The sequence below is a fragment of the Pan paniscus genome, chromosome 10, assembly GCF_029289425.2.
Source record: "Pan paniscus chromosome 10, NHGRI_mPanPan1-v2.0_pri, whole genome shotgun sequence".
NCBI classification, from domain to species: domain Eukaryota; kingdom Metazoa; phylum Chordata; class Mammalia; order Primates; family Hominidae; genus Pan; species Pan paniscus.
In genome coordinates, this window is record NC_073259.2 from 115,009,703 (window position 1) to 115,032,613 (window position 22,911).

Below are 22,911 nucleotides of genomic sequence, written 5' to 3' on the forward strand. Positions count from 1 at the left end.
CATCTGTATTTTAACAATCTAAGAAAGGGAGGTCACAGAATGGGAATCAAGAACTTAGAGGAGTTCAGACTATAAAACGAAGAAATACTACAAGTCATGTATTTGTTTGTTTTATAGGCTGAATTCCTACACCAGAAGTTTCTGATGAACTCATGACTTCCCAAAGGAGCCCTTTTAAATCTTAGTTAGTTTATGAAACAGATTCAACTGCTGCTTTGAGTTATGGCTTTTAATAACCGTAAAAATGCAAAATCTCCCAGGAGTGGCTACAATCTTGTCAGTCATTTGTACTTTAATAATAATTAGATTCTCTTGTAAAACGACGTGCAAAGGGAAGAAGAAACAAGACGTAATTGTGCACTTCATAATTTTACCTAGAGTTCAACCTTGAAAGGTCACATATTAAGGATAGAAGTTTGTGTAATAACGAGAAAACAGAGGATATCCGTTTCTTCACATACTGGATAAACAACAATCCACGGATCCTGCTAATCATCCAACCCATATGTTTAATTGACAAGAGTATTTAATTTCCTCTTTCTGCTTTGAGAAACTAAATATCTTGACAGTCTGAGCACAGTGGCTTAAGTGGCCTTAATTCTCTGATTTCATAAGTTAATGATTAGGTTGAAGCTATAAACTATAGTCCATTCCATTTAAGACCTGGATCAAAGTTAGCTTCATCCAACAAGTTTTAGCACGTCCTTTCTGAGCTATGTTGTCAATAGTTACCATTCAGTTCCACCATCCTGAATATTCTGCAGTTGATAAACCATTTTGTGAATTTTTTTTTTTTTTTTGCTTTCTGTGTATGTTTTTGACTCGCGTGTTTCGCTTCGCTAATCAGATTGCGAAAGGAAACATCTCACGTTTGCATAGGACTTCACAGTTCATAAAGACCTTTCCCACCCACCACAAAAAAAAGTATGACAAGTTTCCCGTCATCTTCATTTTATAGGTGTGGAAAGGGAGTCAAAGAAAAGTTAATCGATACCATTTATCTAGTTAAGCAGGCTTTGAGCAGTTCATCTCCTCCCGTCCTCAAAACGACCTTCTGAGGTGTCTCCCGCAACCCTGCTCTGAAGCTCAGAGCGAGACGGCCTCACATCCCAGGGGGCTCAGCTCTGGCGGGGCCGCCACGCGCCTCCCCGTGCCTTTGGACGGGCGAGGAGAGCTGCTGCCCCGGCGGGGACCACGTGGAGGGCCCTGGTCAGCAAGTGGCAAGGACGCGGCGCAAAGCCAGGCTTTCTAATGTACAATCCGCGGCTCTTTCGATACTGAACACCCACCTCTTCAACAAATTTCGAGCGCCTGGCAGGCCCTGCACCAAGCCTAGGGTGATGGCGACCCAGGCGGGTTTTTACTCTCAAGGAGCTCAATTCTAGGGCAGGGAGAAGTAAAATTAAAAAAAAAAATCATAACAAACTGAAAAACACATAAATAAGCCACGTCTCTCCTCACCCCTAGCACTTAATCACAAAGGCCTGTAGAGAGTCCCCACGAGAACTTCTGAGCAGGCCCCGCTGTCAGTCCCTGAGGACAGCAGGCAAGGGAGGCTGACGTCCCTGGACGAAGAAAGTGCTGGAGAAACTGGCGACCGTCCCACCTTCCCTAAGGCGAAGGCTCTGAATTCCGAAGACCGTTACTCGGCGCGGAACGCGGGCAGCCGCCGACGTCAAAACACCGGGCCTGGGGGCCGCGGCCTACGCGTCTCCCGGGCTTCGCGCCCCTCGCCCGATCTGATTGGATGGTGGCGGGAAGAAGGCGGGGAGACCCCCGGAGGAGGGGCGCGCAGGCCGGCCGGGGGTTCCCACGGAGGCGCCCAGGGGGCGAAGGGGCGGGAGCGGGCCTTGGAGCGTCGCGCGTGCGCAATTGGGACACAGCAGGCTGGGGACTGCTAGGAGGGCCGGACCCTGCGAGAAACGGGTGGGCGTGTGCCCGGTGGGCGCGGGAGGGGCCCGGGCTGCACGAGCGCGCGTGCGCCTCGGAACTGGAGCCGCGGGAGGAGGCGGGAGCTGCGGAGGCGGCGGAGGGGGCGGGTCGCGTCGGGCGCCACGTCCGCAGCCAGAGGCCTCCGCCTCCACCACTGCCGCCACAGTCTTCCAGCTCCACATCCTGAGAGGACGCCTCTGGAGTCGCGACTGCCCGGGGTTGTGCCGGCCGCCGCTGCCGCCCAGGCCGCCTCAGCTCTCCTCGGCGCCGGCCCGCTCACTCCGCCCGGCCCCAGCCCTAGCGCTGGCCGCGACCCCGGCGGTGAGTGGGTCGGGATGCGAGGGCAGGGGCGCAGTCCCGGCTTCCTGCCCTCCTCCGTCGCCCTCTGCCGTCGGCGCCCCTGCCCCTCACCTCCCAGTGCCCGGCCTGGCTGCCCAGCGGGGCCTTGGCGAGGCCCCAGCGGGAAAGGGGGAGGGGCGGGACGAAGTTGGGGGCGGATGGAGGTTCTCTTCTGGGGCTACTCCTCCTTATAGGTCGCTGACTGCCCCGCCGCTATTGGAGCTTGGGCACCCCTGGAAAGCCTCCGCCTGACTTCTTAGCATCTGGGGGTTCGGGGTTGGGGGCGGAGGAGGAAGGTGAGGGGCGTCAGCAGCCTGGGAGAGGGATGCAGCGGAGGGGCTTGGGTACTGGGCTTCCTCGCCCTGCCAACTCCTGACCTGTTGCTAAACCTCCCTTTTGGGTTCAGGCACACAAGACTTTTTCCCAGTGGACACCCCCATAGCTCTTCCTGGGTAGGAAGGCTGTATCTCCACGCCTAACCTAAAGTAAAAGTGGGAATGGAGAGGGTGTTGGCGGCGCCCAGGGGTGACAGGGAGTGCTGGAGCACCCATCCGTGCCGTCACTGCCTCCCAGTCTAAATAGAAACTGCCTGCTCTGCACACGCAGCTTCAAGACCGACCCCTCAGCTCCCACTTCCAATCAGATCGCCTGTCCTAAACCCTTCTTACATAGAAATTCTGGAGCCCTTCGGGAGTGGGGTGTGTGCTGGGTGTACAACGTGGAGCGGAGGGAGGAGGTGCCAAGCTCAGTGCTAGCCACGGCGCCTCCAGGGTCATTTTCTGCCTCCTGCCACGTCACTCACTCTGCTAAAGAAAAAAAAAAAAAGATTTGCTAGTGCCTAAAGGGATCAGTAGGGAGAGAAAGGGCCACCCGGAAGGGTTTAGAAACACCTAGAGAAAAGGGAAGGGTTCTTAATTTGATTTTTGCGTCCTTGTGAACACTGTGCTAATTCCAAATGAAAATATTTGCTATATGTGATTATTTGCTGTATGCTATTGTTTAGCCTTTGAAACTTCTGCTGGTGTGAGTGCCCTCAGGGGTTCCCCAGGAATATCGATACAACACCAACAGGTAAACGCGCGCGCCCGTGTGTGTGTGTGTGTGTATGTGTGTGTATATGTGTGTGCGCGCTCGCGCCCATGCTTAACTTTTTAAAAAGAAAGGGAGAAGTAGCCTTTGATAAACCCATATGCATCCTGTTTTGCTTTTTCCACTTTCATTTCTTTAGTCTTTGTTAGAACAGATGTACCAGAAACCAAGTTCAGTAAAAATTTGTCCATTTATAGAAAGCATCGTTAGAAATTATAACGGTTGCTACATTAGACAAATATACAGATTTCTTTGTGTGTGCATGGGTTTGATTTTTTTTTTTTAACTACAGGAAAATCTTTACCTTTCTTTGTTTCAGTTATTCGGTATTTGCTCTTTTTCTACTTCCGGAAGATATCTCACTGGATTATATATAAACATCTTGAGAATAAGACCTTTGTATGCTTGTTCACAAGGATGCCTCAGTGCCTAATAGAATGTTTGACACATAGTAGGAATGCAAATATCTGTTGAAATAATGTGAAGATAGTTTACTGGTTCTCTGGTTTAATAGAGTATTGTAATTCTGCTTAATGTTTCATTTAAAGATAACCCTTAAAAATTGCCATTTTGACACTGTCAGTTATTACTCGTCTAAGTGGGCACTTACAAGTTTTACTGGCAGATGACCTTTTCTTCCTTGCTAGATTGAGAGCATTTCTTGTAGCCTATTTGCTGTTGATTTAATGGGCAGGGGCCATCTTTAAAAGCAGACTCTTCTTGATAGTTGGTTTAACTAGAAAAACATAAAAACAGTAAGCTGGAGTTTTAATGTACTCTGCTTGTTGGTGTATATGTTGTAAAGCTCTGTATACATATATTTTTGAATCTCTTTGCAGTTATTTGGCAAAAAAGCTAAAACATGGGAGTGAGGATGTGGTAAAGTTCTTTTAGGTAGAATATGTAGAAGAATTTAGCTAATTCATTTATAGTCGTCTTTTTCTATTATAGGGAAATTGGCACCTACTGTTGAATAACAGGTGGTTTTAAGTGGCTTTGACAATAAACTTGTGCACTCTATTTTGTAGTTAAGCTTTATATAACGTGTTAGTGTTATTTAACTTCCTTTGGTGTATAGAGGGGTGGTACCCAGAGGAAAATTTATGTACTGTTTTTGGAATTTTTTATTATGAATAAAAACTTTAAATTTATATATGAAATATTACTGAAACCCACAAACAAGATTGATTCATCAAAGAAAACACGTTTCCCAAGAGGTGTTTGTTTACTTATTTCTATTATTGGAATAAATTACCCTTTAGGGAATTGTGTTGTTAATCCTTGCTCAGTGTATTTGCCAGCTGCTAAGTCTATGTGACACTATTGTACTGGGCAAGAATTATTTCTCCCCATCTCTACAATGCTTAATGTAACTGCTGATGAATTTGTAGTCGTGATATACAGTCTACAACAAAGAAGCCTTTCATATGTCACAATTTCTTAAAAACCCACTTATAACCAGTTTAGTTGGTATTGTAATAGTTTATTCACACTTCAGGACCAAAAGGTAGAACTGATTTATGTCTGTAGAATAAGTTAAATCATTTGTACTTATCTAAAGCTATTGTCAGTCATTACTGCTTTCCTTAGAAAAGTATGTGTTGTTTTGTTTTTTTGGTAGAGACGAGGTCTTGCTGTGTTGCCCAGGCTGCTCTCAAACCCCAGGGCTCAAGCGATCCTCCTGCCTCGACCTTTCAAATTGCTGGGATTACAGGCATGAGCCAACATGCCCAGCCAGAAAGTATGTTTTTAATAGAAACTTGTGCATTATGAGCTCCTAGAGAGCAGATATATTTGTTTCTTGAATATATAATTTGTTTCTTGAATGATTCACTAAATGGCAAGTGCCGGAAAAGTCTATTCCCACTGGATTGTAAACTCTGGTTTAGAGTAGTGCCTGTGTGTGCTTAATCACACTGAACTCCTAATTGCGTAACAGGGTGCCTGTCACATAGTAGGGCTCAAGTATATGTTGAATTAATGATTCAGTGAGTTCAGGGCAGATAGTTTGTATAGAATTTAATAATTTTAATGTATTACTTAAGGGTAATATTTAAAAATGGTCATTTTGAATTTTTTCTTTTTTGATATGGAGTCTTGCTCTGTCGCCCAGGCTGGAGTGCAGTGGCTCGATCTCCACTCACTGCAACATCCGCCTCCCAGGTTCAAGAGATTTTCCTGCCTCAGCCTCCCTGGTAGCTGGGATTACAGGTACCCGCCACCACACCCGGCTGATTTTTCTATTTTTAGTAGAGTTGGGGTTTCAGCATGTTGGCCAGGCTGGTCTCGAACTCCTGACCTCAGGTCATCTGCCTGCCTCAGCCTTTCAAAGTGCTGGAATTACAGGCCCATTTTGAAATTTTTACTGTCAGTTGATACTTGTCTCTACATATATACTCTAAAATTTTATTAGTAGATTATTTACCTTTCAGAGTTTTAGATTGGGGTCTGTTTATCTTCACAGTCCCACTATAAGAGAAACAGGTCTCCTGCAATGGTGATAATAAGCAGGATAGTAATATAAGAAGTATTTCTCTTTAGTAACGAAGTGGCAATATCCATAAAGAGGTAATATCACTAAAAGTTAGGCACATATTTGTGTGCAGGACTTTGGAATGGTTTATGTGAATGAAAAGTACAGATGACACAGTTAAGGATTTTAGCAAATACCTTTATAAGGTAACTCAATGTCTTATGATCAAATTAGGAATTCAGGGAAAAAAATCTCAAATACTTGTGGCTTTTTAATTAATTAAAAATTAGTAATAATTTTTATTACTCTAAGAGTTCTAGAGGAATTTTGATACAACATACTGGCTATTAAGGTGTGATGTACAAGATGCCCAAACATCAAAACAAAACTAATCTTTTTTTTTTGAGATGGAGTTCTGCCCTGTCACCCAGGCTGGAGTGCAGTGGTGAGATCTTTGTTCACTGCAACCTCTGCCTCCTGGGTTCAAGCAATTCTCCTGCCTCAGCCTCCTGAGTAGCTAGGATTACAGGCATGCGCCACCATGCCCGGCTAATTTTTGTATTTTTAGTAGAGATGGGGTTTCACCATGTTGGCCAGACTGGTCTCGAACCCCTGACCTCAGGTGATCCACCCGCCTTGGCCTCCCAAAGTGGTGGGATTACAGGTGTGAGCCACCATGTCCGGCCCTTGTTTTTTTTTTTTTTTTCAGTCCCAATGAAACTAATCTTTGTGGCACTTAGGACTTTCAAGTCTTTCTAAATAGTGAATTCCTCTAGTCTAGGTAGACATATGCCTGGCATGGCAGGACTCCAGAGTTGCTGCTTTCTTGTTTATTGATAATCCTATTGGTAACTACTGCTAATAAATTTTAAATGCAATTGAATATTTCTATATAATAATATCTAGCTTTTTACATTTCACACTCCTGTACAGAAATACTCCTAATTTAAGGCCAGAATGAACTCATGGTGGGCGTGGGAGTGGGAGTGTGGTTGGACTGGCAGGGAGAGCTGGTAAGTCTGAGAATATACGCGGAAGCAGCCCCAGGCGAGAGTGAAATCTCTTGAAAGTCTAGTTATCTTTTAAAAAAACACAATGCTCAAAGCACTTTTCATTTCACTTTTTACTGTGTGTGAATTTAAAAATAAAACAGTATTTTAAATTACTCTAGATTAAATGCAGGCATTATGTCTCTCCTGTGTATTCTTAAGTCCTTGGCACACCACTGCCTATGTTTAAAAAGGTACATTTGGAAAGCATGACTCTAGCTTAGAGTTTTTTTTAAACCCCAAATTTGGGCCATATATTGGTAGGTATTTCTTCTTGTGATGCTTAAAGTATATGCGGATACTTCGCTTCGCTTCTTTTCTCCTCTCTTCTCTTCGTCCTGTCCTGTCCTGTCCTGTCCTGTCCTGTCCTATCGTTTGAGACAGGGTCTCGCTCTGTGGCTGAGGCTGGAGTGCAATGGCATGATCATGGCTCACTGCAGCTGCTTTAAACTCCTGGGCTTAAGCAGTTCTTCCTCTTCATCCTTCCAAATATGTGGGACTACAGGCGTGCACCACCGTGCCCAGTCAATTTTTTTTTTTTTTTTTTTTTGTGGAGACGGAGTCTCATTATGTTTTCCTGGTCTTGACTTCCTTAGCTCAAGCAGTCCTCTAACCTCAACCTCCCAAAGTGCTGGGATTACAATATTTTCTTTTTATTCTACTTATCCCACAAATACTATCTGGCAGCTTACAACAAAAACATGTACCAACAAATTGGTAAAAATATGTAAATAAGATACTCAAGTTGCAAACCAGGGAGAAATAGCAATCCAAGTAGCAATCTTGAGGAGGTGTGGAAGTGTGGAGGAAGATAGGACACAACTGTGCAGGCCACAGGAGCCTACCTAGTTGAGCTGGGATTTTAGCTTTAAGCTTCCAGGAAGCCAAAGAGAAGGAAGACATCATACCTTTGTATCTTTTAAATATAAAAATGCCTATATCTTTAAGAAAACACGCTAAATATTTGGGGGAAACAAGACATTTTCTAAATAGTTACCTCTGAAGAAATTTCTTATGTGCAGTTCCATATCAGAGCTATTAAGTGTTGTAGTGGGTAATGTCTTTAACAGTATTGTACAGTTAATATAGTAATAACCTGCATAAGGCTGTTTGTCAGGATTTCCTTACCCAAGACATAACTGTGAACAAAACTCAGTGATACCATTTTCTTAAAGCATCATGTGAGTCAAGTACATTGTTTTTTAGATTATTAACTTCATCTATGGCTAAAACTTAGAATAATTAGGATTAGATGAACTACATAATCTTTAAAAATATTTATGAATATTACTGATTTCCAAGACTTGAAAATATGTATTTTTCTTTAATTATAAAAGCAATACATTTTTATGGTAGAAAATTTATAGATGTTAATTAACTATGCATATTTCTATGTATATGTATTTATGCATATTTCTATGTGTAGGTATAAAAATACTATATACAAATACTATATATACTGTGAATATATAAATGCTATGTATACTACTTCATGCATGTGTATGTAAAATGTAAAACTTATGTATTTCTAACCGCCCCCCCCCCCGCCCCCTGGCAATCTTTATTAATACTTCGGCATACTTTCTTCCAGTCTTTTTGTATGCATTTTTTAAAAAATTGGGCATGATGATATATGCCTTTTACAGTTTCTAAATATAGCATTAGCATATTTCTGTAGTATTTGATCATAAATTATTTTCACATCTGCATAATGTATGTCTTTTGGAAGCCTATAAATTCCTCTCTTGCGTTCCATGAGGCTGTACTCATTTGTTCATTTTCAGATATGTTTTGTTTGTTTTTGCTGGCTTCTCTTTTGCTCACCTCTTAAATATAAGCTGGCCAATTAAGGCTGTCAGTCGGCTTCTCATCACTCTTTTCCTTGATCATATCACCCACTGCTCAGAGCTTCAGCTATCACTTCAAACTGCTCTTTAGAACCTCAACTCTAACTCCAACTTTATGCTGAATTTCTGGCCCCTTAAATCCAATTGCCTGCTGAACAGGTGTGGATGCCCTGAAGGCATTTCAAATACAGCTTGTTCAGAAACAAGTCCTTCATCTTCTCTCAAAAGGTTTCTCTTCTGATATTCTCTGTGTTCATCATCTCTGTCTTATACTAGAAATATGACATTAGATTCTCCCTTTCATCTCAAAGTTACATTCTACTTCTGACAAAAAATTCAAGTATATGAGTGTCAACCATGCGTCATTGATTAAGTCTCTGGTGATAGAGTAGTGAACAAACCAAGCGTTTGTTCTCATGGAGCTTACATTTTAATTGGGAGAGACCCAAAGTAAACACATTAGGTGAAAATGATAAGAAGAGTGGAGGGTGCTCATCTATTATATGGTGGTCAGGGGACATCTTCTGATAAGGGGACATTTGCAGAAGGACCTGAGCCATGTACATATACTGGGGAAAAGGCTTCGAGGAAAGGATAAACAAGGAACTCTGTGTTACTAGACTGGAATGAACAAGAGGTAGAATAGTGGAGATGGCGGTTAAGTATCTGGCCTCAAAGGCAAAGGTATAAGGACTCTGAATTTTATTCTAAGCAAAATAGGAAGCAGTTGGAGGATATTAAACAGAGTATGACATGACTGGACTGAAAGAAGAACAAAGGTGGAAGCTCGGAGACCCATTCAGAGATTTTGCAGTAGTACAAGTAAGAGATTATGATGGCTTAAAGTGGTAACAGTAGAGGTAATGAGAAGTGGTTATATTCTGGATTTATTTAGGCAACAGAATTTACCGATAATTAGATGGGAATGTAAAAAAAAGCAGAATTCAAAGGTGACCCTGGTATTTTGGTCCAAAGCATTTATTTAGACATGAAAATCTGGCAGAGTTTAGACTGTCAGAAAATTCTATCTTACTGGACTACTAAAGTAGCCACTTACTGTATTAATCTCTCTGTCCTTCCATCTCTTCTTGCTTCAGTTAGCGTCTTAAGGCACAGATATGACAGTATAACTCTGCTCATGGGTTCTTAATGCCTATCCACAGAAGGATGAAGTCAATTCATATTATTTAGATTAAACTGCATATATCTTATGCTCTCATAAAGCAGAACTAATTTTTAAAAATTGTGGTCTTTTTCTTAATTACAAGATAGGATATAGAAAAATAATTGTTTTTAAGGGATACTGTATTAGAAATAAAAGGTAAGACTGTTGGTAGGGATTTATGGGGTAGGCACCAGAAAGTCAGTTTTGTAATATATGCGGTTACAGTCATAATCACACCTATTTTTAAACTCCAGTTAAAATATGTAAGATGTATGGGTATATGTAATTTCCCATATTTCTCTATAGGGTATGGTACCTTCTGTTGATTGCCCAGCCAAGTGATCTCCTGGATTTGTGTCTATGTGTATGGTATTAATATATAGTACTGAGATTACCATGATGAACAAATTGGACAAAGGTGTCTGTCCTCTTGAAATTAATAGTCCAGCAGGGAAGTAAGTGGCTTCAAAATCATCATTTCTCAGAAGGGACACACATATTCTACCAGGAATTTCTGCATGTTTTATTTTGGAATTTGTTAAATAGTATTCTCATCTTAGGGTTAAGGCTAGAATTGTCTTTGATTTTTATTTTAACTATCCTAAACAGCAAGTATTTAATGAAGTTATTTGTCCTCTTCTATACAGTTTATGGTCAAGCTGAGATTCAAACTCAGGCACTCTGACCCCAAAGCCTTAACCACCATCCTGTATAATTTGTTATGATCTTACCATGATGATAAATCAAAGAAAACATAAATGTGAATGGTAATAAATGAACCTTTGTGGTTGGGGAGTTTTAAAATTAGGGCACATCCATCAAGAACCTCCTTTCCCAGTAATGCATCAGCTGAAATTCTTACTAGTTTTTCTGTGAGAGATTACTTAGCTTTACTATTACTTTTTAAATCTTATGTTTGGGATGATGTGCTAAATTCTCAAACCAAACCAGGATAAGATTAGGTGCCATTGATAAATGACCTGAGTCAGGATTTTCACTAGAGCAATTGAAAGCTATTTATTAAACACAACATGTGCTGCTGGACTCAGTAGGGGTGCAGAGAAGTGTCATCTTAAGTAGGATTTACGTTTTAAAGTCATAAGAAGATGAATTCCATAAAGTTAAAATCACCTTTGAAAATTCCCATTTCTCGCAACCTCTGCCTCTACCACCCTCATCCAAGCCACCAACATTTTTTGGCCTAGATTATTGAAGTTGTTTCCTAATGGGACTTTCTGCCTCTGCTGTTGTTCACCTATTGCTTGTATTCCCTACAGCAGCCAGAATGATCTTTTAAAAGATCACCTTACTCTTTTGTTCAGTGCCTTTTACTAGTTTCCCATCTCACTCAGTTAAAAGCCACTCTCCATCATCACTTTCAAGGGCCTATGTTGATCCAGACCTCACTCTTTGTCTTCCTCTCCTACTGCCCTTGATGCGACCCTGCCACACTTTACTGGCTGTTCCTTCTTGCTGATCCAGGTAAGCTCCCACATCAGGGCCTTTGCTCTTGCCATTTCTTCTTCCGCAAAGACTCTTCACCTAAATATCTTGTATCCTTACCTTCTTTGAGTGTCATCGCAGTAAAGCCTTCACAGACTATCCTATCTAAAATATCATATCCTCTCCCCATCCATCCTTGGCCGGGCGCAGTGGCTTATGCCTGTAATCCCAGCACTTTGGGAGGCCGAGGTGGGCGGATCATCTGAGGTCAGGAGTTCGAGACCAGCCTGGCCAACATGGTGAAACCCCATCTCTACTAAAAATACAAAAATTAGCCAGGCATGGTGATGCACGACTGTAGTCCCAGCTACTCGGGAGGCTGAAGCAGAAGAATTACTTGAACCTGGGAGGCAGAGTTGCAGTGAGCTGAGATCGCACCACTGCACTCCAGCCTGGGCGACAGAGTGAGACTCTGTCTCAAAAAAAAAAAAAAAATCACACAAAAAGTATCACACCCTCTCATCCGTCCCTTTTTCTCCATAGCATATAAATACCACTGACATATAGTCCTCTCTTTGTATTTATTTTGTATTTATTTATTGCCTTTCCCCATTGGAGTATCCATTTCATGATGGCAGAGATTTTTTCCATCTGTATTGATAGATACATATATATATATTTTACAGTAAATTTTGAATTCTGTTAACTGCCTTTGTTCATAAGAGCTTTAAGAACAGCAAAAAGTCATCAAAATTGATCTGTTACTGATTCAGATTGGTGGTGTCATCATTACAAGAGAGGAATGTCTTTTTTTTAAGGACTTTCTCAGATAGAACACCTTAGTATTTATTTACTAACTTTTTCAAATTTTAGGGTCAGGAGTACATGTGCAGATTCATTACGTGGGTAAAATCGTGTGTTGTGGGGGTTGGGTGTACAGATGATTTCATCACCCAGGTAATAAGCATAGTACTCAATAGATAGTTTTTTGACCCTTACTGTCTTTCCACTCACCACCTACAAGCAGGCCCTGGTGTCTCTTGTTACCTTCTTTGTGTCCATGTATACTCAGTGTTTAGCTCTCATTCATAAGTGAGAATATGCGGTATTTGGTTTTCTGTTCCAGTGTTAGCTCACTTAGGATCATGGCCCCCAGCTCCACCTGTGTTGCTGCAAAGGACATGATCTCATTCTTTTTTATGGTTACATAGTGTTCCATGATGTATATGCACCACATTTTCTTTATCCAGTCCACTGCTGATGGGCATCTAGGTTGATTCCATGTCTTTGTTATTGTGAATAGTACTGTGATGAACATAACACGTGTGTGGTAGAACGATTTATATTCCTTTGAGTTATATCTAGAAATGGGATTGCTGGGTTGAATGGTAGTTCTGAGTTCTTTTGAGAAATCTCCAAACTGTTTTCCACGGTGGCTGAACTAATTAACATTCCCATTAGCAGTGTATAAGCATTCTTTTTTCTGCAGCTTTGCCAGCATCTGCTATATTTTGACTTTTTAATAATAACCATTCTGTCTAGGGAACACCTTTTTTAGTTCTGGTATACTTTTTTCTTTAAGTCTATTGTGAAATAAATCACAATTAAATTAACCAGTATTCTGTAGGAGGAAACAACATTTTTGTTGGCTAACCCCCACCTTCCAGCTCTCTTTCAGTGAGTAATTTTCAGTTGTAGTTGAAGCACCACAGTAACAACATAGGAAAACTTATACTATGACTGCCACTCTTTGGTGAGTGTTTCACATAAGATTTATATTGTCTACTGGTATAATTTAAAGTATTTATTAAATGCCACAGTTTGAAGTAGGAGAGAAACAAGATGAAGACTAGTTGTATAGTGGGTACAAAATGTTGTTTATCTGAATAATGTTGATGAAATCGCAATTTAGCATGTGATAAGAGGTAGTCTCACATGTTGAGGTTAAAATGAAATGTGTTTGTATGTTTTTTTTTTAGGAGATCATGAATCAGACAGATAAAAATCAACAAGAAATCCCATCATACCTTAATGATGAACCACCAGAAGGTAAGTATGCATCTGTAACACTAAGAATGGAAAAATATACTGAATTAAAGTTCTGATAGTTTTTATTTTTTACTTATTTTATTTTATTTTTTTTTGAGACAGAGTCTTACTCTGTCAACCCAGGCAGGAGTGCAATGGCACGATCTTGGCCCACTGCAACCTCCGCTTCCTGGGTTCAAGCAGTTCTCCTGCCTCAGCCTCCCAAGTAGCTGGGATTACAGGTACCTGCCACCACACCCGGCTAATTTTTTGTATTTTTAGTAGAGACAGGGGTTTCATCGTGCTGGCCAGGGTGGTCTTGAACTCCTGACCTTAGTTGATCCACCTGCCTCGGCCTCCCAAAGTGCTGGGATTACAGGCGTGAGCCACCACTCCCAGCCCTGATTGTTTTTATTAAAGAAATATAACCTGTTTACCTTGTCAGTAAATATGTCCCCAAAATAATTGAAGATAACATTTTTAGCTTCTAATAAGAAAGCATAGATAGTGGTGAATAGGGACACAATTTTACCATATAAGGCATAATATTTTGCTGTCATTCTTCTTTTAAGACCATTTTAGAAGTATAAGTATCCTTTCATTTGTAAAGGGTGAGGATGGATACAGAGGAAGGATGGACTGTGTTTAGTTTTGATATCCTGCATACAAAATCAGCCTAATGCAAGAGGCATTAGAGATCTGTTGTTAAACTCCTATTATTCATTATATTGTAATTGGTACCTCTCCTCTATTAACACATGATCTTGGGATCTGCTTCATTTGTCTTTTTAAGTCATAATTCTCTTTGAGTTTGAAAATTGTGTTATCATGAATCATTTTAATTCTTCAGAAATCCTTGGAAACACACCTGAATGTCCTGAGTACATACAGAAAATGACTAGAGGCATGTTTTTGGTATAGACTGTTACTAAACTTAATCCAAATAGTGATCTCCTTGGAGAATTGCATGTTGATTACTAGGGCTGGAGGTTGTGACTCTAGGTATTATATATTTTTTCCTAGTTCTGTTACCCATTGTCTAAAATTTTCTTCCTATATTTCTTTTATTGGTAGGCAAAAATGAAATTGCTAGGAAAATAGCAACAAAGAGTTTACACTTAAGCCATAAAGAATTCTAAAGAACTATCGGAGATTGCAGTGAGCTAAGATCGTGCCACTGAACTTCAGCCTGGGCGACAGAGTGAGACTCCGTCTCAAAAAAAAAAAAAAAAGAACTAGCTTATTAGGTTTAGTTTAGTTTGGTGGAGGAATAGCCTGGAAAATTACTAACTCAGGTCTTTTCCATGCCTTACATTTTTAGGTCTGGAACCATGGAGTTTTGAAAAGTTAGGGCTCAGTGAGAAGGTTAACAAGGACTTTGTGAGAAAGAAATCAGAAAAGGGATAAATAAAGGCCATCCAGGGGCATGATTGTCAAGGAAGAGAACAAAGCAGAATGTCTTTCTATGCCAACCACTAAACAAGAGGAATCTGCAAAGCAGATAATTTATATGGTGATAATTAAGAGTATACTGTAATAAAAGAGATCAACTGCATTAATTATTTATCTGATTTGATTAAGAACAATTATTTGTCTTCTTTAAATGCATGTGTACCAAATTTGGCATGGCAAGATAGTTTTACTAATGAGATATTTGGCATGAGGCAGTTATCTGTTGTAGCCTCAAATCAGGATTTTGCCTTTTTTCTTAGGGCTAGTGACCTCGATTACAGAAGAATTACCAATTATGTAATCCTTTCCATCATAATTTTATAACTAATATATTCAAATGACCATCTATATATTAAGTCTTTTACTTCAGTCATTAAAAATTTGTATTAACTATACTTATTAAGTAGTTTTAATAAAAATATTTGGTTTTTAAAGTTTATAGCTATTGCTGTATCTGTATTTATGCACTATTTTGCAAAGATACTTTGACTAGTCAGATTTTCCCTTAAAGTTTATAGCTATTGCTGTATCTGTATTTATGCACTATTTTGCAAAGATATTTTGACTAGTCAGTGAGATTTTCCCACTTGTGATAAAATGTAAAATCTTCAGACAATGAAAAGAAAAATTATCTCAAGGTAAATTTGTGCCTTGTGCATTGGAAAGCTCAGTTTTCAGAATTTTTTATTTTCTCCATCAAATATTGTCAGTTTCCCCATGATACCTTCTCTGAGAACTTGATTCTGCTAGAATCTAATAGTTTTGGTGCTCTTAGTTGGACTTATGTACCCAGTAATTTACCCCTCTTTTTCAGAAGTAAAGCTTGAATTGTGTAAGTACCAAATATTTTTCCATGAAGTTTAGAAAAACACCAATGCTTATGTGTTGTTGCTGCTTAAATTATTAGGTTACTAGGCCGGGCGCAGTGGCTCACGCCTGTAATACCAGCACTTTGGGAGGCCGAGGTGGGTTGATCACGAGGTCAGGAGATTGAGACCATCCTGACTAACACGGTGAAACCCTGTCTCTACTAAAAATACAAAAAATTAGCCGGGTGTGGTGGTGGGCGCCTGTAATCCCAGCTACTCAGGAGGCTGAGGCAGGAAAATGGCGTGAACCAAGGAGGCGGAGCTTGCAGTGAGCCAAGATCACGCCACTGCACTCCAGCCTGGGTGACAGAGCAAGACTCTGTCTCAAAAAAAAAAAAAAAAAAAAAAATTATTAGATTACTAAAGAGAAAAGACCTGTGTTCATTTTAAGCTGGTGCAAATTTTTATGAAATCTTTCTGCTAGTCATTTTATTCCTAAGTTTGAGCTTACATGCTAATATATGTGGCTCTATTTAAAAAAAAAACAAAGAAAATAAACTCATGACTTAGAGCTTAATTTTTCATATTGCTATTACCTTTTATGGGGGATATCTCTAGTTTTTAAAAACTAGATACTTAAAGCACACACTCTCTTTCATAAGAATTACTGAGGCAGTAATTTTAAGTGTTAACCATATCTATAGTTTCTCTATCCTACTTATGTCTGAATAAAAATGATTTTTTAGGTAGATAACACGATTTTAAATGATGAATAGTTTTTTACTTTTACATAGTATTAGCTCTTTAAATACATCAGTAAGGGAGACATAGAGCAGAGACCCAAATGTATTTACTTAATAGGGGTTCTTAAACTTTTTGGTTTCAGGATGCCTTTACAATGTCAAAAATTGAGGCCCCAAAGAGCTGTGTCTTTGTCAGTATTTACCATATTAGCAATAAAAACTGAGAAATTTGAATATTTTATGCATTAAAAGAACCCATATTAACATAATTAAAATATTTTTATGAATAGTAATTCTTTCAAAACAAAAAAAATTGTGGAAATTGTGAGCAAGGTGATACTGGTTTATACATTTTAGCAAATCTCTTTAATGTTTGGATTAATGCAAGACAGCTACATTCTTGCAGCTGCTTCTGCATTCAGTCTGTTGTATTATACATCATTCTGCTTCTGGAAAACTCTGCTATAGACTCATGACAGAAAGTGAAAAGACAAATGATATTTTAATAATATTATGAAAATAGTTTTTACCTTGTAGACCCCCTGAAATGGTCTTCGGCTCATACCTTGAAAACTACTGCATTTTACGAAGAAGATTGTTTCGGTAATGACTGATTAAATCCTATCAAGGAAATGAAGGCCAAATGTAGTTATCTTTTTATTTTTTCATGTTCCTTTTAGGATGTAAAATAAAGGTTATTTGTTAACAAAACTGTAAACCAAGGAAACATTTAAAATAGGATTCTGTTTTACAAAAGTTGTCTAGTTTATAAAGCATTTCTTCTCATAGATACTAAGACTTAGCATTGGACCAAGATATTGTAAAAACATGTACAACTATACCCCGAAGGAAGAGCTCTTCAGTGTCTTTGAATCGGTGTGGTTGGCCTTATCAAATCAACCTCCTGTTGTGAGGAAGTCTTAGGTTACTTAATGATGTGTACTGCTCTTTTAAAGACTTGTGACTTATATTTGATTGTCTCATGATATTTTCTCTCATTAGGTTCAATGAAAGATCACCCACAGCAGCAGCCAGGCATGTTGTCCCGTGTGACTGGGGGTATCTTCAGTGTTACAAAGGGAGCTGTTGGTGCCACCATTGGTGGTGTGGCTTGGATTGGTGGAAAGAGTCTGGAAGTGACCAAAACAGCTGTTACAACTGTGCCTTCCATGGGAATAGGGCTGGTGAAAGGGGGTGTCTCTGCTGTGGCTGGAGGTGTTACAGCTGTTGGGTCTGCTGTTGTAAACAAAGTGCCCTTAACAGGAAAGAAGAAAGACAAATCTGACTGAAATATAGAGATACCCTTGCGCTCCACAGCACTGTAATGCCAGTGGCATTGAATTGCTAAATTATGGACTACAACCAAGTCAACTGTTTTGGACATTTATCTTCTAAACTGCTGTGTTGAAAGTATTGATGACTGGCTTTCATCTAAAAAGAAGAGACCAATACGAGCACAGTATATGAAGGTTTCTCATACTTAAGTTCCAGCTTTTTATCTGGTAAAATGTTACACTTACTCGGTTGTAACTGAAGATATGGTATGTTTGAATATTTACTATAAGTCTTTCAGTTTGACTAAAAATGTGAAAGTTGAATTTAGTAGATGATCTTCACAGTTCCATATGTATAATGTGCCAGGTAACTCACCTGCCCCTTAAGAAGGGAACCTTGAATTACATAAGCCGTACCTTTGATGTGCCTAATAGTTTCAGATGTCTTAGTTTTTTATAATCATAGTTGATTAGGCCAAGAGGCATTCATTTCTTATTTAAGCTGGCAAAATTAGCAGGAATTAGAGAAGTTTAAAAAGATAAATGGTTTTATGATAATGTTAACCATCTTTTGTTAGTAAATATGCGTTCTATTATTTTAATCATTGATGCCTTACAAAAGAAAACATCTTTTCTAATACCCTGAATATGTGCTGTTCTTAGAATCATCTATGGATTCTTTTAAAGGTTGTTTGTGAAATTAGTTTTCCCTCTTTAGAATCTCAGGAGTAGTGGGGTAAAGACATTTCCTGCTGTCAGTGGATAAGACAGTGCTTGTTAACTGTTTTGGCAGTAGTTAAAATCAAATTGTACACTTCTCAGCCTGGGTTCATGCTTCATCATTAATACACCTCACAGTGCCTAAGGAACATTTACTTACTGGTCAGAAGGTATTTTGGAAGAGTTTCATATTAAGGAGGAACAAATAATAATTTTAAGTTCTTAAAAATTACCTAAAACACCCCAAATATAAAAAGAAGCCTTCACACCTATTCTGTCTTTAGGATGTCTTAAATTATTAGCAGTACTCCTTTTTTAAAAACACTGTAAAAGTAACCACAAATATGTGAGGACTTACTATTTTAAATGGAATGGAATGCGCTCCATAGATTAGTTTTGAATATAAAGTATATAAAAGTGCATCAGTGGTTTATATAGGCTTTAAAAACATGTTATCTTACAGTCCTTTAAAGCAGCCATGGAGTTTGTATCATTTTTCAAGCCAGTTTCAGTCAGGGATTTGAATTGTTTGATTATGGATGATAAATGTGTCATATCTTATTAATATGTCTCATGTCTCGTTCCTTCTTAATATGATTTAGCTGGAATTCATTTTCTTTTCGTTTCATATTTAATTTCATAAAACGTTTAACAATTGGCATATATACTTGGCATTCCTGTCCACCAAGGATTGTAATCCAAGCCTGGGAAAATCTTAAATTTCTTTTTACTTAAATCTGGAAATTTGTCTCCATTCTGCCTTTTTTTTTTTTTTTTTTTTTTTATAGTGGAGGGGAGGAAAGGGGGGTGATACCTTGCAGTAAGTAAGTCGAAATAGCATGCCTGAAAATTTGAAACAGACCATTCTAACACCCAAGGCTTGTTTATAAAATACTTGAGAATTACATTAATGTGGAATCAACAGATGCAGAAGAATATAACATAACTTTTAAAAGCTTTCATAAATACCAGCAGCAATTGTAAGCAAATCTACAAAGGTTCTTGAACCTTTCTATTATATACAAAACTGAAAAGTCATTAAGGAGCTCAACTAATCAGGAATTAAATGGTCATTTATTTCATGCAGTATGATTTAAGGTATTTCTTGGGATTCTGGTCAAATGTCATAATCAGCAAACGGGATTTAAAAAAAAACTCCAAAATCAATAGGTGAACACTAAATAATTATCTAAATAATGGTATTGGAGAACTTGTTTCCTGCTATTTGGAAGAGATTGTTGCTTCATTGCTAGTTTGTATTTCTAACTTCTACAGTTATAGACTCCACTGTGCTTTGTGTCTGAATTTCTTAGTATAGACATTTTGTTTACTGTATGCTTGCATATTTATTTTCAACTTTGCCTGTCTTTAAAATTGCTTGAGGAAAAATGGTTGTAATTAATTTCTGCTACAGAAAAGCCACCTGGTACGTTTTGTCTCATCAGGATTGTTTTAAATTCTAAACTATAACTTTGTTCAGAGGGGCTTTTGCAATGATAGCAGAAAACTGTACAAATGTACAGTTAGTTATAGAGGTTCTTGTTGAAATGAACTTACCATCTGATATGTATGTACAGCTGTGTACTTGAGTCTTTTTTAGTTTACTTAGAAAGACTAGCAATTTGACCTGTTAAACAGGACTAGTTCAAGTCAAGAAACTAAGGTTGTTGTATAAACCTGGAGGCATCTGTTATTCAGCTTATCCTTTGAGTGGGTATTTGGCACACTGAGGATAAACTTATGTGACCCACTTGAATGGCTGATCTAATAATGTTGACATTATGCATTCTGTACTTAGTGAAATGTCAGATGAAAATAACTGATGAATAATTTTTTTGTATTAAAGGGATGGGAAAAGAACACATGAATTTGTTAATAAAGCACTATGATCTGCAAACGATGGAATGTTTCATAAAGATCTAAAGAAATAAAGGAAACTTTAAAACAGGGTGATCTTACCATTTTTAGTTACTTTGCAGTTCAGAAAGTGCTGTAGCCAGTTTAAAATTTTTTTGATAGTAATGTACAAACATCTTTGGATATGTATTTTGATGCTGACACAACCATGAAATACAAATATATTTTAAGCAGCTCTAATAATAAAGATTAAGAGTGTAGATTTCTAGGTTTTACCCCAACTTGCCAAATCTCTGCAAGGTGGGGCCCAGGACTGCATTTTAACAACCTCTCTGGGTAATTCTTGAGTACAACAAAGTTTGAAAACTGATGGATTATAAAGCAGGGAGCACTTCTGTCTGTTCCAAGTAGCTGTGGAACCAACTGAGACATCTCACTGGAAAGAAATGACTGACTAAAAGGGGTGGGGAGGAGTGTAGAAAATTGATATTTACTGGGCATCTGCTTACCTGCCAGGTACTGGCCATACTTCTCATTTAATCAGCATGAGGGCCTTATGAAGGAAGTATCATTATTCCCTTACAAATACAGAACAGGCTAACTTTCAATGTTAGTTGAATTTTCCATATCACTTTTGAATTAGTGTAGGTCACAACTTCTCCAGTTTATGTCCAGGAACAGAAATGGGGCTACTCAGTAACTAGGCCTTTATTCTAGTGTTGACATTCAGTGCAGCCTGTATGCTTGATTGACCAGGCTGTCTGACTTGCAGCTTACCGGAAGTCTTTCACGTGACCATATTTACTTTGGTGACCACATTTTGCTACAGCAATGAATTTAGTGTGATTTTACACAAATTGAAGAAAATCTAATTTTGTTAGCCTTTTTTCACAGAGGAAACCGAATTTGACTCTAGTGTTTTATGAAAGGGTATCTCCCCCTGCTATGTTACTGATTTAGAATTTTTAAAATTCTGTTTCATAGGAAGATCTGAGTTAGAATGTATGAATGGAAAAAAAAGGCAAAGCAGAACAATTTCAGAGGTTCAAGAGCCAAAAGCAATGGAATGGACCCTAAGGGAAAATAAAGTCAGTATACTGCATAATTGATTAAGAATGTAATCTTTTCAAGTTAGAGTAAGCTACAATTGTATTTCTATAACTGTAACTACTTCGGGTTCTCTGTGGCTAGATCTGAGCACTTAAATTTTGCTGCGTATTGACTAGTCTCCTTTTAAATTAATGGCCACAAAGTACACATGGTCAGACTTTCTAATATGCCCTTTTATTGTATGTTCGCTTTCACCCTCCTCAAAATGACTCACCGCCACCCCCGCCCCCGAGACATGGTCTTGCTGTCGCCCAGGCTGCAGCACAGTCGTATGAACATAGCTCACTGCAGCCTTGATCTTCTGGGCCCAAGCCATCCTCCCCGTTCACCCTCCCAAGTAGCTAGGACTAGAGGTGTGTGCCACCACACCAGGCTGATTTAAAAAAAATTTTTAAACATTTTTATAGAGACAGGATCTCACTATGTTGCTCAGGCTGGTCTCAAACTCCTGGCCTGAAGTGATTCTCCTGCTTGGCTTCCCAAAGTGTTGGGATTTCAGGCGTGAGCCACAGTGCCTGGCCCAGAATCACTCTATAGTGTGAGCCAATTATTTCCTTTTTGCTAAACCCATTAGTCACTTCTCTGTGTCTTAGTTGACCCCCTCAGTGGCTTCATTATTATTGACCATGTCCTTGTTTCTTCCTGGGACCAACTTCTTGCTTTGACCAGTCTTTTTCCAGGCTTGGCCAACCACCCTACTCCAAATCTGCACTTTTTTTTTCCCCAGGCAGTCTAATCTAGAGCCATGGCTTTAAATATGATAGATATGCAGATGATCCCCAAATATGTATTTTCAGTTCTGACTGAAAACTCCAGACTTAGCCATTTGCCTGTTTGACATCCCTGCTAGGATGTCTAGTAGGCATCTCAAAATTGACATCTAACTACCAAGGTAACCATATCACATATAATGTCTTCCCAACTGAGACACTTCACAGTGAAAGAGCAAGAGCGCCCCTGATACTTTGTCAGGACAAGAAGCGTAAACTGAAAACTCCAAGCGTTTCCTTTCACACTTCAAATGAGATTCTGCTCCTTAGATGGACCTGTGCTGCCTCTTTCCTCTTGTGCCACTCTCCCAATCACTCGACCCTGCTCCAACTGTACTGGCTGCTATTCTTCTTGAACAAACCTTCCTGCATGACCTTGGGTAAGTGACTTACCCTGAGTCTCCTCATCCATAGAAGAGTGAACAATGGTACTTTTAGAATCGTAAAGCACTTATATACAGAGCTCCCTATAGGAAGTGAACAGATTTGGATAGTAAGGGTTACTTGCATTTGCTGAAGGAGTGAAGAGTGAGGATACTGCCTGCATTTTCCATAATTTTTTCATTATACTTAAGCCATGTACAAATAGTGCACAGATGTTGTCAGTCAATTGTTTGGCTGTGCATTTGTTACAAAGTTCAGACTTCACAGCTGAAAGTGAGTCAGTTCTTTATCTGGGTATGTTTATCTTGGAACAAGGTTCAGAAATGGAAACTTGAAACACCACCCCTAAAATTAGTACTAACCATCACCCACTTTCCCTTACAGGCAGACCTGGATCTTCAGAAAGTTTTCTAAAAAGCTCCATTTA

The 22,911-nt window shown here is 39.3% G+C and overlaps 1 protein-coding gene across 2 annotated transcripts; it reads left to right on the forward strand.

Moving 5' to 3' along the window:
• The first annotated feature begins 1,955 nt into the window (after nt 1–1,955).
• On the forward strand, nt 1,956–20,310 carry TMEM263 (transmembrane protein 263). 2 transcript variants are annotated; one of them, XM_034934398.3, is made up of 4 exons: nt 1,956–2,253; nt 3,275–3,342; nt 13,317–13,386; nt 17,372–20,310. In XM_034934398.3, exons 3-4 carry the CDS (start codon nt 13,323–13,325, stop codon nt 17,656–17,658), a joined length of 351 nt encoding a protein of 116 aa, XP_034790289.1. In that variant the 5' UTR covers nt 1,956–2,253; nt 3,275–3,342; nt 13,317–13,322; the 3' UTR covers nt 17,659–20,310. The 2 variants fall into 2 exon arrangements, with proteins under 2 accessions (XP_034790289.1, XP_034790288.1); XM_034934397.3 differs by lacking the exon at nt 3,275–3,342 and having other exon boundaries at nt 1,993–2,253.
• Nucleotides 20,311–22,911: the final 2,601 nt, after the last annotated feature.